A 16,801-nucleotide genomic window follows, 5' to 3' on the forward strand; every position below is an offset into this window, starting at 1 on the left:
AGCAAGATTAAATAGGGAGTGGAAAGGCTGTCCGTAGAAGGGCTATGACAGCTAGGGCTATTCAACTATATTCTTATCGGGGCCAAAGTGCTTTTTTTTTACACTCCTAACACACCCTGTGATCATCATAGAGGGGAACAGAAGGCACATTCATGTTCCAGAGTTGTAGCTTTCAGGAATGGGGTTATACCAGGGTTCAAATGCTAGAGACAAATTCATAGGAAGAATAGAGATTCAAGATGCCACATTGGCTTCAAAAACCACCAGAAGCTTCTGATTCTGTAAAAACTACACTTAAAAAAATATATATATATATTTATTATGCTCCAAATTCAAACAACAGGACACAAGTTATATACTAAAATGACTTTATTACAGCTGATTTCTGTTCAATATTCCTCTGCCAGCACAATAGTAATTATAATACAAACAAAATAGTACATTTGATCCTAGTTTTTATTCTTCTGTTTTATGAATCTTTTTACACATTTCCACTCACTTTTTTGTATTTTTTGTTGGTGAAAATGTATGTATAATCTTCATAATCTTTCAGACATTCAATAACAGGTTCCACAATCTATACATTTTAATACAGGTTATATAAGAGTTGTAGTGGTAATGTTGTGCCAAGGAAGAATACTGACATCCTCATAGAAATGGACCCTCTGTTTTCATAAGTAGCCTGTCACCATCTTTTCAAGCCTCTACATTGGCCATCTGACCAGAACGGCTCATATCATGCGATTTCTAAACATTTCATGCCATCAGCCCAAGCCAAGGGTAATGTTCGGTAACTCTTGAGATGAAACAATGCAGTGGTGTTTGGGCTTGGCAGCTCTGGTATGGCACAGTGTTTGACCAGAGGGAGGACCTCCATTTTTCTTTAGCTTGTTTCTCACTCAGTATCCCATACTTTCAGTCAGTAGGACAAAAGTTGACAACATCAATGTTAAATGATAATTGAAAACATTATTCAGGTTGGTGGAGAAGCCTTGTAAATTATTAAAACAAATATGAATAAAAGTATCTAGGTAGTCTCACAATTGGGGGGGGGGAATTATTAACAAAATGGTGTGACGGGTTGGCAATCAATCTCGTATGAGATTAAGTTTCATTGGCGTTTAGTGCTTTCCGGGATCGTTGGGACGTCCCTACCCACACATTTTTTCCATTTTAAAATATCAACTTCAATGGGGAGGAACGAGGATCACAGATAGCAAGGACCTTTCATTGGCCTGACATGAACCATTGGCCCGAAAAAGCTGTTGACCTGAACAAGGGCTAGGTCTCAATAATCAGAAATACCACTCCTTTTTCTCCCCTGGCCACTATTCATAAAAGACTTGTTGGGTATAAGCATTACACTGGTAAATTAACCTATTGAGGCTTTTGACCTCTGTGGTTACAAATGAAAGGAAACAAGAGGTGGAAGGTTTTGGAGAGTATTGGGACACACTCCCATGTACTGTACCATAATGAGACCCATGATTGCTTTTTGGAAAGGACAGTTGGATATGATCCAGAGGCAGATATGGGAGAATTGTAATGGGGGATTAGAGTCTGCAACCATTTAAAACAAACTTCTCCTACGTCTCAAAAAATAAACAAAACTTCCCAGCATCTTTGTGCCCCTGAAATCAAACATGTTTTTGCTGCACAACTGCAGGATCACATTCAACAAGAACAAACAGAATAGTTAATAATCTGGTGGATGTGACTGTAGAAAGGGTGGAATAGGAGAAAACATAGAGGTATCAAAACTCACTGCAATGAAAGGCTTCATGAGGGGGCAATGACTAACAAAGTGTGTGACAGTAAAGGAAAATGACAGTGTAGGCTATGCATGCACAGGAAGCAGTAAGAGTCAGCGTACACACAACCAAGCTCACTTTTCATCAGTTACTTTTACAGACCCTCATACCAATCTCAACGTTGTTTAATATTTGGTTAGTGTCTGTCAAGTTAAATAATGTTAGTCTTACAGATTATTTGTTCTTTTCTTTGTCACAATGCAAGTTTAGTTTTAAAATGTTTAATCTCTTAAATTGTATATATACACACAATATGAACATTTCACCCCACTTTAATGAAAAGACGATACATTTCCTAAGATATCTGCATCTCTAGGACTTTTTAAGCCTCGTGGCCTTTTCAATATATATATGTTTTGAAAGTGTTTTAGATTTCCAGATAGAGATAGTTACCCTCATAATAAATGCAGACTTGGTGTGTGAGGGAATGCAGGTTGAGAAAAGAGGGGAACCAAAATGGCATAAACTCACCCCTGAAAAAAAAACAGTTAGGGGAAAATACCAAAAAGTGGAGAACATGTTCATGGATAGAACCCACTGTAGGTGTCAAAGTAAATAACTACATAAGTGCTTTGCCACCTTTAAAGATGGAATCTGCATTAGGGGAAACTGTGCCACTGCCCGCCCCAGCACCTTTGTTATTGTTTTGTGGACAAAACTAATGAGAGGCGCGTTGAGCAGTGTGGCAAAAAAATTATTGCACGGTGCAATGATGTCTGGGGGGGGTTCGTTTTTTTGCAGTAACTTTCTTGTTGTAATATCCCAAATGGACATGGCAGTGTCACCATCAAGGTTTCCAGCTTTAACCACTTTTTAACCACTCACCAACATAAGTGTAGATTGATCATTTAGTGTGAGTGTTATCTTTACATGATGAACACCAGTAACAGGTATATGAGCTTCATTCACCTGCCATTGTTACTTTTAGGGTGGTGAGATGAGCTCTTTTTTCCTGATTGCTGAGTTCTTAGTTTTGCTCAAGTTGTGGCCCATTATCATTTTTAACACTTTGACTGCCTAACATTAACCAGCTCCCACAAACATGTACTCCTTGCCAAGCCTGCTGTTATGGTCAAAAAGAGCCTTCACATAGAGATTAGATTGTTCCTTTTCAAACACATTCTGAAACCATGTTACTTTTTTTTCTACTTATGGAAGCTCTGCTCTACTGTGCCCACTGCTTTCATGTTAAACCTGGACTGGAAATTTTGTGCAAAAGGTGTTTTTCAACCAAGCATACAATAGAAGTCCTTTAACTAACCCCGTCACCATACTCTATAATCTGTTTTGTTCTTGTCCAACATGAATCCTCCACAGAGCCATAGAAATGTGTCTACATACTGGTAACTCACTTGCAATTAACCCCAGGCATTCAAATCCTGACTCTCTATCGGACTTTAAGGTCAACTATTAGCTAGACTTTTCAATTTCATAATACCAACACACTATATGCATCCCTCGGGTTGCTGTGCTTAAAATAAAGTCAAACTACCATCTGTTTTACTGTATACATTTTTTATACTGTATAAAGTGCTTTGACAAGGCAGCAGTATTTAAAGGCACTAAAATAAAATCAACTGATAAATGTCAGGGTTCTTAAAGGCATTACAGAGTCTTTGCTCTTGTATCTGACAATCATGTAGCCCAGCATGATTTATACTGATCCTCCTTCTCGGTCATTCAGCCAACTAAGATGGAACTCACAATCTGTCATCCTCCGCACAGCAGACACCCAGAACCAGCCCTCAAGTACCTGTATGCATGATATTATCACCTTCAGAACTTCTGTTCAACTGATCACTTCACAAACCTCCTGATATCGACATCCTTTTCAGAGGTACATGAGGACAGATGTTGGGATCCTCTCATCCTGAGGTACATCATTTTCATTGAACGATGCCAACATCTGTGCAAACTAAATGGAAACTAGTTTGAAGTGTAATAATTGAATCAATCTGAGCTGAACTAAAACATGCAGGTTTTACACTGAGAATAAATGATCAGTATCAGGGCATAGAAAGGCACCATCTTACTGAGCATTAACATACATATACACTTTTAGCTGTTAGCTAAGCCTTTTGTTTATTATGGCTCTGCCATGTCCCTCTGGTTTTGGCTGATGTAGTAATGCTATGAGAGACACCCACCCACTTGGAAACCCTAAACAGTAAAGATTTGGATCTACGGTAGGTGGGCTATTATGGCCTAAGGAACGGTTGACAATAAGTGAAGACTGCAGCCTAGTGGCCGGCATCACACAGTACAGTAGTACAGAACTGAGTTGAATATGGCCATAGTTGAAGCTATGGTCAGCCTGGCCCCTAACGTTGCATCCGAAACAGACAAATAAAACATTCATATTCTGCTTTAGTGTTCTTATTGGCAAATGGATGGATTAGCAGCTTAAACTCCCACAGGGAGGTGTAAAATAAAATGCAGATCACTAAATGCTGGCAAAATGCTCATTGATATAAAAAGGTTCACTGTCTGTTACTTCTTCTCCAATATATTAAATGTAAACACTGAGCTTTCAAATGGCAAGTGTAACTGAATTTCACAACAAAAATCCTACCTCAATGATATAACCTCTGCTAAAAAAACATATCTTGCTCTTACCAGCTGCAATTTCCCCCAAAATATTTTCTTTCTTAATATAAAAAACAGAAAAATAAGAACAGTTCAACATAATTTGACTAATTCTACAAAACCCTTAGATCCTTGTATGTGAAAACTAAAAAGAATCCTATCCACAACATTTCACCACATTCCTGCAACAGGGGTTGATAGTAACTAAGTTGTGAGATGTTTAATAACAACTGCCTGGCTTAAAATAGGTTTGGCTACAACAACAAAAGCTAGTTTCATGGAAGCTGACCATAATACAAGCCAACAACATTGTGTCCCAGTGTCCCTCACATCCTCAAACCTAAATGATCATTTCAAACCAACCTAAATGATCATTTCAAACCAACTTGAATTTGTTTCAGGTATTGTCAAGGAGCTCTATACGGTATCTGTGCAGTTCTTTAAATCTCTCCCTGTTAAAATATTTTCGAATGCAAAACATTCTTCTGATTTGGAAAGAGAAACAATCTCAGCTATTTAAAATAACCATAAAAACAGGCTGGCATAAGGAGAATAAAAAATATTTAAAAATCAAGTAACTGGATAGATGGGCCAATGTATTATCAAATTCGGAGCAGGGGAATTTCATGGGCTGTCTTAGCTTGCTGTGATTAATAGACACGACATTAAAAAATAAACGCAGTTAGCAGATGTCAAAAGGCTTTTTGACAGTGGTCTCAGTGGTGGAAGGGGGGCAGTGGCACATATATGTACATGAAAATGATTTCTAAGTGAGAGAACTGTAAAATAAAGAACGGAGGAAGTATTAAGTGTTGACACTGAATGGTTTCAATAGAAACAGAAGAACTGATCTGTATGTGTGCTAATAAACTGCTGTGTAGAGGGGGTGTGCCTCTTTCAGCCCTTTTGACCTGAGCAACATTTATTTCCACACGCATCCACATCTGTACACAGGACAGGAGAGGAACGAGGGATAGGAGAGAGGGGAGGTGGAGGTGTAGCAGAGCTCAGCCCATGCTGTCCCACTCTTCAGCGCCCTACTCTGACTCTGGTGCTGGGCTGGGAGTCTATGTGTAGGACAGGTGCGACCCATTGGATATCTGAGAGTTGACACTGGTGCTCCTGCTCATAGCCTGCTCACTGCGCCCCCCTGAGGCTGTCCTGCTCAGTGCCTGGGGGCTGTTCTGCACTCCTCCACTGCCTCTGGCCCCCAGGGGCCCTGCCGAGGGGTGGCCCCACGGCTGAGGACAACCGCCTCCCTGCATGCCTTGGCCCCAGGCTTGCTGCATGGGGGACCCTCCCTGACCAGAGTGGTAGTGGTGATGGCTGCCTTGGTGCCCTGACCCTCCACTGCCCCAGTGTAGCCCTTGAGAGGAGCCCCCAGAGTGGTGCTGTGTCTGGGGGTGGGCCCAGCTGCCTGGGGCCCCGGGGAAGCTGTGGCTAAAGGCCTCTGGGGAGAGGTTGGACAGCACCATGTTGTTGAAGCCTAGACGCATGCTCTCCGAGTCGAACGCTTCGATCTCCCTGGCCTGGCGCTCCAGCAGGCTACGGATCCTCTCCGAACGCTCATTCTGAAGGGCCAGCATCTCCTCCTCAATCTGAAGATACACACAGCTGCTCAGTACTATAATATGTTCATTTCAAAATAGCACTGGTTTATCAATAATAACAGCAAACTCTGGAGCTTGAAATTAAATAAAGCCCAAATGTCAATTGAGACTTTTTGCCACTGCATCCCAAATGGCACCCTACATCCCAAATGGCACACTGCATCCCAAATGGCACCCTACATCCCAAGTGGCACACTGCATCCCAAATGGCACCCTACATCCCAAGTGGCACACTGCATCCCAAATGGCACCCTACATCCCAAGTGGCACCCTATCCACTTAAAAGTGCCCTACATTTGACCACAGTGCACTATACAGGGAATAGGGTGCAAATTGAGATGCATCCCATGTTAAAAAAATATATATATATTCCCAGTATGGAAAATCAGACCTTCTGCTCCAGTAGGGCCCTCCGGAGGGACACTCTCTGCTCCAGGTCCTTCCGCTCACGGTCGTGCTGGGCGTCTGTCTGCATCTTGATCTTGCTCTGGTAGGCGTTGAGTAGCTCCAGCTCCTGCTGCAGCTGCATCCTCAGCACCTGGCACTGAGCCTCCTGAGCCTCATCCAAACGCAGCTAGAGACGAGAGGGGAGCCAGACAGGGGGTCAGTACAATGTTAAGGGATTTTGGCAATAAGGCCCTTTATCTACTTCAACAAAAAAAGGAGATCCACAAACTAGGAGCCCAGATGAAATAATTGAATAACCAATGTTTGGACAGACAAGCTGTCTTCCTCAGGGTATAATGAAAAACTGCAGGTCACTAGTTTATATAGTGTCAAAGGACAGATACAGGTGTCTAATCATGGCTGGGTGTGGCTTAATATCATTGGTTCATTTACAGATATAAATAGAACATATAAAAAACAAATGATAGTATACGATCATAGACAATTTGGCTACATAAGCCTACAAACATTTACAATGAACAGCAAAATCACAAGAATGTCTTCAGATCCTAGTCTACGCTGAGACCGAAGGGACCAAGGGTCTTTAAATTAAAGATTCAGGCAGCTTCTTGTTTTAACAATAAATCGTTGAGGTCACCCCCTCTCCTAGGGAGGGTGATGTGTTCAATGCCGATTTAACGTAGGGACAAAATCGAGTGGTTCACTTCCAAAAAGTGGGCCACAACTGGGTAGGTTGAGTTTTTGCAGGTGCTGACCTAACATAATCGTTTTGTGTGCTTTCGTCGTAAAGCCTTTTTGAAATCGGACACTGTGGCTGGATTTACAACAAGTTTATCTTTAAAATGGTGTAAAATACTTGTACGTTTGAGGAATTTTAATGAGGAGATTTCTGTTGTTTTGAATTTGGCACCCTGCAATTTCAAAAATGCCTATCATCAGTAGTCAGCTTTTTAGAAACTCATCCCCTCTCCTGCAGTGTTTTTAAAACCCCTGTGTGACTCACAGCCTGTGTGGAGAGCATCTCGTTGATAGAGTGGTCGTACTGCTCAGCCAGGATGGCCAGCTTGCGGGTCTGCTCCTCCTTTAGACGCTTCAGGACAGCCTTGTGGTCAGACTTTGGTGTGCTCTCCAGTAGGTGGTTTCTCAAGGCCTTGAACTGTCTGGTCTGGATCTTACATGTGTCTTGGAACTGTTTCTTAATCTGGAGCTCTTTGGACTGGGACAGAGGGAGGAGGAAGAGAGGACAAAGAACAGTGAGGGGTCAGGTCTGGAGCTCTTTGGACTGGGATAGAGGAGGGAGGAAGAGAGGACAACAGAACAGTGAGGGGTCAGGTCTGGAGCTCTTTGGACTGGGATAGAGAACGAGAGGACAAACAGAACAGTGAGGGTCAGGTCTGGAACTCTTTGGATTGGGACAGAGGAGGGAGGTCAAACAGAACAGTGAGGGGTCAGGTCCCTACATTAAGGCCATTAACGGTAACACAAAGCAACAACGGTTTATGGGAATTGTGTGTGTTGGTATGTGTGTGTTCACCTTGAGGCTCTTGGGCTGCTGTCGGACTTCCATGACGTGTTTGCGTCGGAGCTCTCTCTCCCTCCTCTTGTTGTACTCCTGCTGGTTGGTGAGTTCTGTCTGGTGCTGCAGGCGGATCAGCTCAGCCCTCATCTTCTGGATGGTGTTGACCTGGCGGAACTCCAGCTCCTGCATGGACTCATGGTGCCGCAGCAGCATGGCATGCTCCAGGTCCTTCTGCGTCTGACGCTTATTCAGCTCCTACACACAGACGGACAGGCAGGGAGGAACAACCATACAGGTTAGGAGAAAACTGCATTCTTTAAGAGAAAGGGCAGTATGACAACCAGAGAATGAGGTCACACAGGGTAAAGGTATGTTTAAAAAACATATGGAATTAGGAAAATGAGCAGAACCCACGGCTGAGCCATGGTTACAAAACGAAGCCCGAGAACAGGAAAGGGGGCCCTGTTTGAGGAGAGTGAGAGAGAAACAAGAGACTGTATGAACGAGGAGAGCTGAGTGATTACGGCTGACCTCTCTCACTAGGTCCTGCTCCACGTTATGGCGAGCGATGAGGATCCTCCTCTTGAAGCGTCGACACTCCAGCTCCAGGTAGTGTCTCTGTCTCCTCAGCAGGTTGGCCTCCTCCTCAGCCTGGAAGTGCTGGAAGTTCTCCTTCTGCTTGGACAGCCACTCCTGTTTCTCCTTCTTAGGGGTCGACTGGTTCTCATTCAACTCCTGGGGGAAGAACAAGGACAGAGATTAAAAGGGGAAATCTGCAGTTACTACATCCATTTTTAGGCTTCTAAATGAATGATATAAACCCATTCATTCTCGAACATTATAACTTATAAAAGCCTCATGAGCTTAGTTCAACTGTTGTACCCCATCAAAAGCCAAAATATAAGCTTTTTACCAATGTTTGTAAACAAAGTAAATGTAATAACCTCAAAACTGTATAACCTCAAAACAGGCTTAAAATTATAATTTTGATATCATGGATGCTCACTCCTTGCATCCATAGCTCCGTCTATGAATTTGAGTGTGGTTACACTTTCTCCAGCCCCATCCCTCAACCTTTAACCAGATCAGTGGCGGGTAGTATGCTTTGTTATCGTTTCAACTGCAGATTGGCACTTTAAGAAATTGTAAATATGAGCTTGCTGTCCATATTTGCACATTTTCTGTAAAGGTTTGTCTTTCTGTGAGTCTGTCTGACATGCTGAGAGGATCATGTTGGCAAACATTTGTGCGTGTCATGTGTTTTTTCTTCAAATGATATAGCAATGTTTGATGCCTTGTATACTGTGCATAAAATGTGACCATTCATCTGTATGACCGCGTGTGATTCTCTACCTCTTTAAGCTGCTCCTTGCGGAGTTTGTACTCTCGTTTCTGGGACTCTAGGAAGCTGTTGAGCTCTTTCTTCTGCTGGCTCTGGATGTGCTGCTGGAACTTCTTCTCATCATTAGTAAAGGTCTTTGCCTGCAGATACACAAAATCAACATTTGAAAACGCCTCCAAAACTTCATTTAAAACAATAACTTTTAACAGTGACCTAGGGAACAGCAGTAGAATCTAGACAGAGTATGAATGATGGAGTAAGTATGGAGTACGTGAGAAAACGACCGTACATCTTTCTCCATGGCGGCCTGGTGCTTCTTAATGAGTTTCTCCATCTCCTGGGCAAAGCTGTTCCTCTGGTTCTCCAGCTCTTTGTCCAGACGGAGCCGGTGTTCGTCCATCTCAGCCTTCACCTTGTTCTCCAGGGCCATCAGCTGCTTCTGGTGCTGCCTCCTCATCCTCTTATAGCCTGACATCTGCTCTCTCAGCTCACTGTCCTGCTCGTGCTCCTTCATCTGACGGGTCACCTGGGGGAAACATAGGGCTTATCATAGAACTCTGGACTCAGCTTATACTCTCCTACAAGAGCAGACACTTAAAGGCCCAATGCAACTGTTTTTTTCTCAATATCAAATCATTTCTGGGTAACAATTAAGTACCTGTTTTAAATAAAAAATGCTCAATAAAAACCAAAACCTTTTTAGCAAAGAGCAATTTATCAAGCAAAATGTAGCTAGGACTGTCTGGGAGTGTTCTTCTCTTTTTGTTATTTCACCTTTATTTAACCAGGTAGGCCAGTTGAGAACAAGTTCTCATTTACAACTGCTACCTGGCCAAGATAAAACAAAGCAGGTCGACAAAAACAACACAGAGTTACACGTGGGATAAACAAACGTACAGTCAAAAACACAATAGAATCTATATACAGTGTGTGCAAATGTAGTAAGATTAGGCAGGTAAGGCAATAAAAAGGCCATAGGGGTGAAATAATTACAATTTAGCATTAACACTGGAGTGATAGATGTGCAGATGACGATGCGCAAGTAGAGATACTGGAATACAAAAAATACAAAAAATAACAATATGGGGATACGGTAGTTGGGTGGGCTATTTACAGATGGGCTGTGTACAAGTGCAGTGATCAATAATGTGCTCTGACAGCTGATGCTTAAAGTTAGTAAGGGAGATATAAGACTTCAGCTTCAGTGATTTTGGCAATTCGTTCCAGTCATTGGCAGCAGGGAACTGGAAAGAAAGGCGGCCAAAGGGGGTGTTGGCTTTGGGGATGACCAGTGACATATACCTGCTGGAGCGCGTGCTACGGGCGGGTGTTGCTATGGTGACCAGTGAGCTGAGATAAGGCGGGGCTTTACCTAGCAAAGACTTATAGATGACTTGGAGCCAGTGGGTCTGGCGACGAATATGTAGAGAGGGCCAGCCAATGAGAGCATACAGGTCGCAGTGGTGGGTAGTATAAAGGGCTTTGGTGACAAAACGGATGGCACTGTGATAGACTACATCCAATTTGCTGAGTAGAATGTTGGAGGCTATTTTGTAAATTACATCGCCAAAGTCAAGGATCGGTAGGATAGTCAGTTTTACGAGGTTATGTTTGGCAGCATGAGTGAAGGAGGCTTTGTTGCGAAATAGGAAGCCGATTCTAGATTTAATTTTGAATTGGAGATACTTAATGTGAATCTGGAAGGAGTGTTCACAGTCTCACCAGACACCTAGGTATTTATAATTGTCCACATATTCTAAGGCAGCGATCGGTTGAAAAGCATGAATTTAGTTTTACTAGCATTTAAGAGCAGTTGGAGGCCACGGAAGGAGTGTTGTATGGCATTGAAGCTCGTTTGGAGGTTTGTTAACACAGTGTCCAAAGAAGGGCCAGATGTATTCAGAATGGATCAGAGAATCACCAGCAGCAAGAGCAACATCATTGATATATACAGAGAAAAGAGTCGCCCCCATAGAGACTGCCAGAGGTACGGACAACAGGCCCTCCCTCCCTATTTGACACCCTGAGTGGGTCTGAGTGGGGGGTGGGAAACTGAATACTAGCTGTTAATGGCAGAGGTTTGAAACTCTCTTTCTTATTGGTCCATTAACTAATTTACCGACTGGTTATGTCACCAGGCAGGCCAAAACTCCATCCCACCAAAACAGGCTGACATTTCTGGCAGTCTTTTCATACAGCTAAAAGGGCATTATAATCATTATCCCAATTTCACAGTATTATTCCAACCTCAGTTTGGAAATGTATATAAAACACTGAAAAATCACGTTATTGACTGCACTTTAAGGGTCAATTTTAAATCATGTTAACTACATTGTATTTCTATGGCTCGATGTGCTCTTACAAGGGAGGCTGTGCGTATTGTGGCAAAGTGCTCGCGGTTGCGGTGGTGTTTTGGCCGTGGAGTGTGAGCAGGGGGAGACTGGGGCTCAGTGAGCGGCCGGCTGTTAGGTTCCGACTCTTCACGATAAGTCGTCTCCTCCTCCTGAGGAAACAAATACAACGCAGTATTTCAACAGCAGAAAAAAATGCTTCAAAATCATCTGTGAAAGGCACTAGGAAACACTATAATCACTATGTTGTGTATTTCAATATAATTAAGGCAGTGTACAGTTATTCTGCGGGTCCAGCTCCAAGATCATCTCTACCCACCGGTTTGAGGTGAATGACGGAGCTGTTGGACATGACTGTGTGGTCTCCCTCCATCATGTCCAGTTCGCTCTTGTCATCTCCGGCGTCGGTCAGGCTGTTGACAGAGCTGCTCTGGGAGCTGGCGCTGATCGACATACTGGGGATAGACTGGTTACTGCCAACGCTGCTCACTGTGCCTGTCCTGCCACTCTGCTCCGGTTCCTGGGGACAACGCCATAACAACAGCAAGACACAGGTGAGTGAAATACTTTTTGAATCACAGTGTGTCAACTATAGCAGGTTATGAGCAGAGGATAAACAGGAACAACTGAATGTTGAGAGAACCAGGCCTCCCCACCAGGCCTGGTTCTGGGGGTGCATTTAGAGTGCAGACAAACTACTATTAAACTATTTCCTTGTTTAAAACACAACTAAATCTGCTTCAAGCCTATATGTTGTATTAGTAGGTAATGATTTAATGTGTGGTGGTCTATTTTTTTAAACTTCTTGCTGAATGTTGTTATGTGTGCTGTTTTCTACCTCATGTACATTGAGTTTGGGAAATGCGCATTTACAAATGAAATATTATCATTATTATTTCTAGCCTACTTAGGGTGTTTTCAAAGACTACAATGGTTCTGGTATAAACCATGCTAATCTCAAACTAAGATCCACAGGAGAGCAGAGCCAGATTGGGCGACTGACCTCCTCGTCTCCGTCCTGTGCCTCGGCTGCAGGGCCGTTGTGAGCCTCCTGGAAGAGGATCTTCTTCATCTTGCGGTACTGCAGGTTGTCCAGCTCCCGCACTGCAACCTTGGTCCTCAGGATCAGGTCCATCAGGACAGAGTCGGGCCGTTCCCGCTGCACAAACGCATGCTGAGAAAGAGAGGGAGGCAGAGGGGCCAATCATTTTCTTTTGAGTTGAGGGTGGTTTGATTCACGTTCATTTACTTATTTAACATTCACTCAAAATCAAGTCAACAGAGCCAGCTAGACATGTATCTATACATTTTGGCACTGGTAGATCATCATATATAAGATATCTGAGAGATCTTACCTTTAACAGTACCTCCGAGTTGGGCCTGTCTTGGGGGAATTTCTGAAGGCAAGAATCTACAAAGTTTCGGAAGTAATCCGTCCTGAATTGAGAGACGGGGACAAGAAGGAAGAGTTAGTTTCGTTCCCACCATGACACACTTTAAAAGTGGACAAATGCCTTCTCCTAAATAATAAGTCAACTCTGATGAAGCTACATGACGTACCATTCACTTGACTGCAGTGTGGGGCTTTCATTCTGCGCTATGTGATATAAGGCACTCATCGCATTCATATTGAACAGTGGAGGTTTTCTCTCAGCTAGAAACAAAGAGATTAGAGAAAACAATAGCTTACCAAGATCCACTAACAGTAAAACATAACAAGGAGGAATACAGATACATGTCATATTAAAGTAATAGGAAGACAGACAAAAGATTTACAGTGTCTTCGGAAAGTATTCAGACCCCTTGACATTTTCAACATTTTGTTATGTTACAGCCTTATTCTAAAATGTATTCAATTGTTTTTTCCCCCTCATCAATCTACACACAATACCCCATAATGACAAAGCAAAAACAGGTTTTTAGAAATGTTTGCTAACTTATTAAAAATTAAAAACTGAAATATAACATTTACATAAGTATTCAGACCCTTTACTCAGTACTTCGTTGAAGCACCTTTGGCAGTGATTACAGCATCAAGTCTTCTTGGGTATGACGCTACAAGCTTGGCACACCTGTATTGTGCGGCAGGGTAGCCTAGTGGTTAGAGCATTGGACTAGTAACCGAAAGGTTGCAAGTTCGAATCCCCGAGCTGACAAGGTACAAATCTGTCGTTCTGTCCCACTGTTCCTAGGCCATTATTGAAAATAAGAATTTGTTCTTAACTGACTTGCCTAGTTAAATAAAGGTAAAATTAAAAATTGGGGAGATTCTTGCATACTTCTCTGCAGATCCTCTCAAGCTCTGTCAGGTTGGATGGGGAGCGTTGCTACACTCTCTCCAGAGATGTTTGATCGGGTTAAAGTCAAGGATATTCAGACTTGTCCTGAAGCCAATCTTGCGTTGTATTGGCTGTGTGCTTAGGGTTGTTGTCCTGTTGGAAGGTGAACCGTCGCCCCAGCCTGAGGTCCTGAGCGCTCTGGAGCAGGTTGTCATCAAGGATCTCTCTGTACTTTGCTCCATTCATCTTTCCCTCGATCCTGACTAGTCTCCCAGTACTGAAAAACATCCCCACAGCATGATACTGCCAAGTTTCCTCCAGACGTGACGCTTGGCCAAAGAGGCCAAAGAGTTCAATATGTGTTTCATCAGAGAGTTTTTAGGTGCCTTTTGGCAAACTCCAAGGGGACTATCATGTGCCTTTTACTGAGGAATGCCTTCCTTCTGGCCACTCTACCATAAAGGCCTGATTGGTGGAATGCTTCAGAGATGGTTGTCCTTCTAGAAGTTTCTCCCATCTCCACAGAGGAACTCTAGAGCTCTATCAGAGAGACCATTGGGTTCTTGGTTACCTCCTGACCAAGGCCCTTCTCCCCTGATTGCTCAGTTTGGCCAGCTCTAAGAAGAGTCTTGGTGGTTACAAACTTCCATTTAAGAATGACTTAAGCCACAGTGTTCTTGGGGACCTTCAATGCTGCAGAAATGTTTTGACACTCTTTCCCAGATCTGTTCCTCGACATATCTCTACGGACAATTCCTGGCTTGGTTTTTGCTCTGACATGCACTGTGAACTGTGGGACCTTATATAGACAGGTGTGTGCCTTTCAAAATAATGTCCAATCAATTGAATTTACCACGGGTAGACTCCAATCAAGTGATCAATGGAAACAGGATGCACCTGAGCCCAATTGAGTCTCATCGCAAAGGGTCTGAATAATTATGTAAATAAAAGGTATGTTTTATTTTTAATACATTTGAAAACATTTCTAATAACTAATAATTTAGAATAAGGCTGTAACGAAACAAAATGTGGAAAAAGTCAAGGGGTCTGAATACTTTCTGAAGGCTCTGTATTATTCAAACCAGTATGAAGAAGAAAAACAAATAGTCTACATTCTTCTCTGGCCAGATATTGGTTTAAGATATGGAATGAATGAAGGAGAGCATTAAAACAACAGGAGATCTAGTCTAGAGTTGAGTACATGGACGAGAGAGTTTACCTAATTCAATGCAGGTTATTCCCAGAGACCAGATGTCGATCTTCCCATCGTACTGACCTTCGTCCATAGCCAGGATTACCTCTGGGGCCATCCTGAGGAAACATCCCAATTTTAATGACTGGTACACTGCTTTTGATTTGATGGAAAATATTGAATGAGACTGTAGATGGCGCCCCATTTCTAAATTCTTCCCCATATTTCAAACACCATCTATTCTTTCTCGTACATTGGGATTTTGAAACTCACCAATATGGCGTCCCCACAAAAGAGTTGGCTGGCGAGACAATGGAGGCAGAACCAAAATCTGCAAGTTTCACCTGGCCAGGCTCTGTCAGCAAGACGTTCCCTGCCTTGATATCTCTGTCAGACAGACAGAGGAGAGAGATGATGTCCTTACATCTTTGTTCCACTGGCACAGGCACACTCCCTCCCTTAGGGCACAAAGAAGTCAGTCTAGCACGTCCACACATACAGGTATGAGGAGGACTCACCGGTGAATCATGTTGTGGGAATGAAGGTAAGCCAGCCCCTGTAGAGCACCGTGGGTAATCGCTGCTATTTCCATTTCTTGTAAGGGTTTCTTGTGAACTACAGAGGATGTAGAGAGAGAGAGAATGAAAGTGCTGTAAATCATGGGGAAAACCACAAAGAAGAACTAGTCTTATAATCTCAAAACTGCCATCTTACCTTCCAGGACATCTGACGCAGAGCCTAGACAGTACTCCATCACCAGCTACAGAGACAGAAAGAGAGAGTGTTATACTGGGCTAAATAATGTACAGTTTCAGAGTATTCACCACGTTGTCATAGCATTATTTTCCATTCAGATAACACTCTTACCCAGGCAGTGTGCTCTCGCAGATAGCATCCTTTATACTCTATGCTGTTTGGGTGCTGTATTCTCTGCAGAAACTTCACCTCCTTGATTATGTCTTGCCATTTCTGTAAGGTAAAAGAGTGGAACAATTACATCATGTGTGCATAACAAGCTTTAAAAGGACCAATCTCCCAGCATCTTGTCTTGGTCAAACGCTGAGGGATGAGCCTGGAGAAATGGAACCACTCAAATGTATAGACTGACCATCCACGATATCACAATTATAGTTTTAAGCGTGTTGAGGCTATACAGTGTTTGCTTACATTTACAATGTTTACATATACTGGAGTAAAACAACCTTGTATTTTGGGTTCCGATGGGATAATACTGTTGAACTAAGCTCATATGGCATTTATTTATTTTTTATGTATTTATTATAAGTTATATTAGTTATATACTTCAAGAATCAAGTATATCATTCATGAATAAGTCCAAAAATGGATGTAGCAACTGCAGATTGCTACGGACAGAGATGCAGGCTGGAACTATGTGTTCTACATGGAACATTAGTTACATCCCTTTGAGTTCCACTCTACTTCTTTGGGTTAATGAATTACCCGATCCAGTCACTTTGCCAGATTCAAATCTGATTATCAACTGTTTTTAGACTGAACCCTAGGGAATAGGCCACTGAATGGCAGTTCCACTACTTTAAGCAAATACGCTTATCTCCAGCAAGATGTTTTCATTCAAAACTGCTGAGTAACACAACAAATCCCTTTGGAGACCAAACCTTACAAAAACTGTAGGTCTAATGCTCGAACCCACTGAGGACAGGATCTTGAAGGATTAGGCCTTG

The 16,801-nt window shown here is 42.7% G+C and overlaps 1 protein-coding gene across 1 annotated transcript in view; it reads right to left on the reverse strand.

Annotated features, from left to right (window-relative positions):
• Window positions 1-351: 351 nt before the first annotated feature.
• LOC109909436 (serine/threonine-protein kinase TAO1) overlaps window positions 352-16,801 on the reverse strand; it is a 28,579-nt gene continuing 12,129 nt past the window's right edge. Inside the window, exons 4-20 of the mRNA XM_031795703.1 lie at window positions 15,966-16,067; window positions 15,813-15,858; window positions 15,617-15,713; window positions 15,372-15,485; window positions 15,126-15,217; window positions 13,188-13,281; window positions 12,983-13,064; window positions 12,631-12,801; window positions 11,947-12,147; window positions 11,639-11,779; window positions 9,566-9,802; window positions 9,288-9,416; window positions 8,466-8,669; window positions 7,950-8,189; window positions 7,419-7,631; window positions 6,399-6,581; window positions 352-5,995 (exon numbers count right to left, since the gene is read on the reverse strand). Of these exons, the coding sequence (XP_031651563.1) occupies window positions 5,465-5,995; window positions 6,399-6,581; window positions 7,419-7,631; window positions 7,950-8,189; window positions 8,466-8,669; window positions 9,288-9,416; window positions 9,566-9,802; window positions 11,639-11,779; window positions 11,947-12,147; window positions 12,631-12,801; window positions 12,983-13,064; window positions 13,188-13,281; window positions 15,126-15,217; window positions 15,372-15,485; window positions 15,617-15,713; window positions 15,813-15,858; window positions 15,966-16,067 (2,877 nt within the window). The 3' untranslated portion in view covers window positions 352-5,464. The remainder of the gene's footprint in view (window positions 5,996-6,398; window positions 6,582-7,418; window positions 7,632-7,949; window positions 8,190-8,465; window positions 8,670-9,287; window positions 9,417-9,565; window positions 9,803-11,638; window positions 11,780-11,946; window positions 12,148-12,630; window positions 12,802-12,982; window positions 13,065-13,187; window positions 13,282-15,125; window positions 15,218-15,371; window positions 15,486-15,616; window positions 15,714-15,812; window positions 15,859-15,965; window positions 16,068-16,801) is intronic.

Source organism: Oncorhynchus kisutch, linkage group LG18 (assembly GCF_002021735.2).
Source record: "Oncorhynchus kisutch isolate 150728-3 linkage group LG18, Okis_V2, whole genome shotgun sequence".
Classification (NCBI taxonomy): domain Eukaryota; kingdom Metazoa; phylum Chordata; class Actinopteri; order Salmoniformes; family Salmonidae; genus Oncorhynchus; species Oncorhynchus kisutch.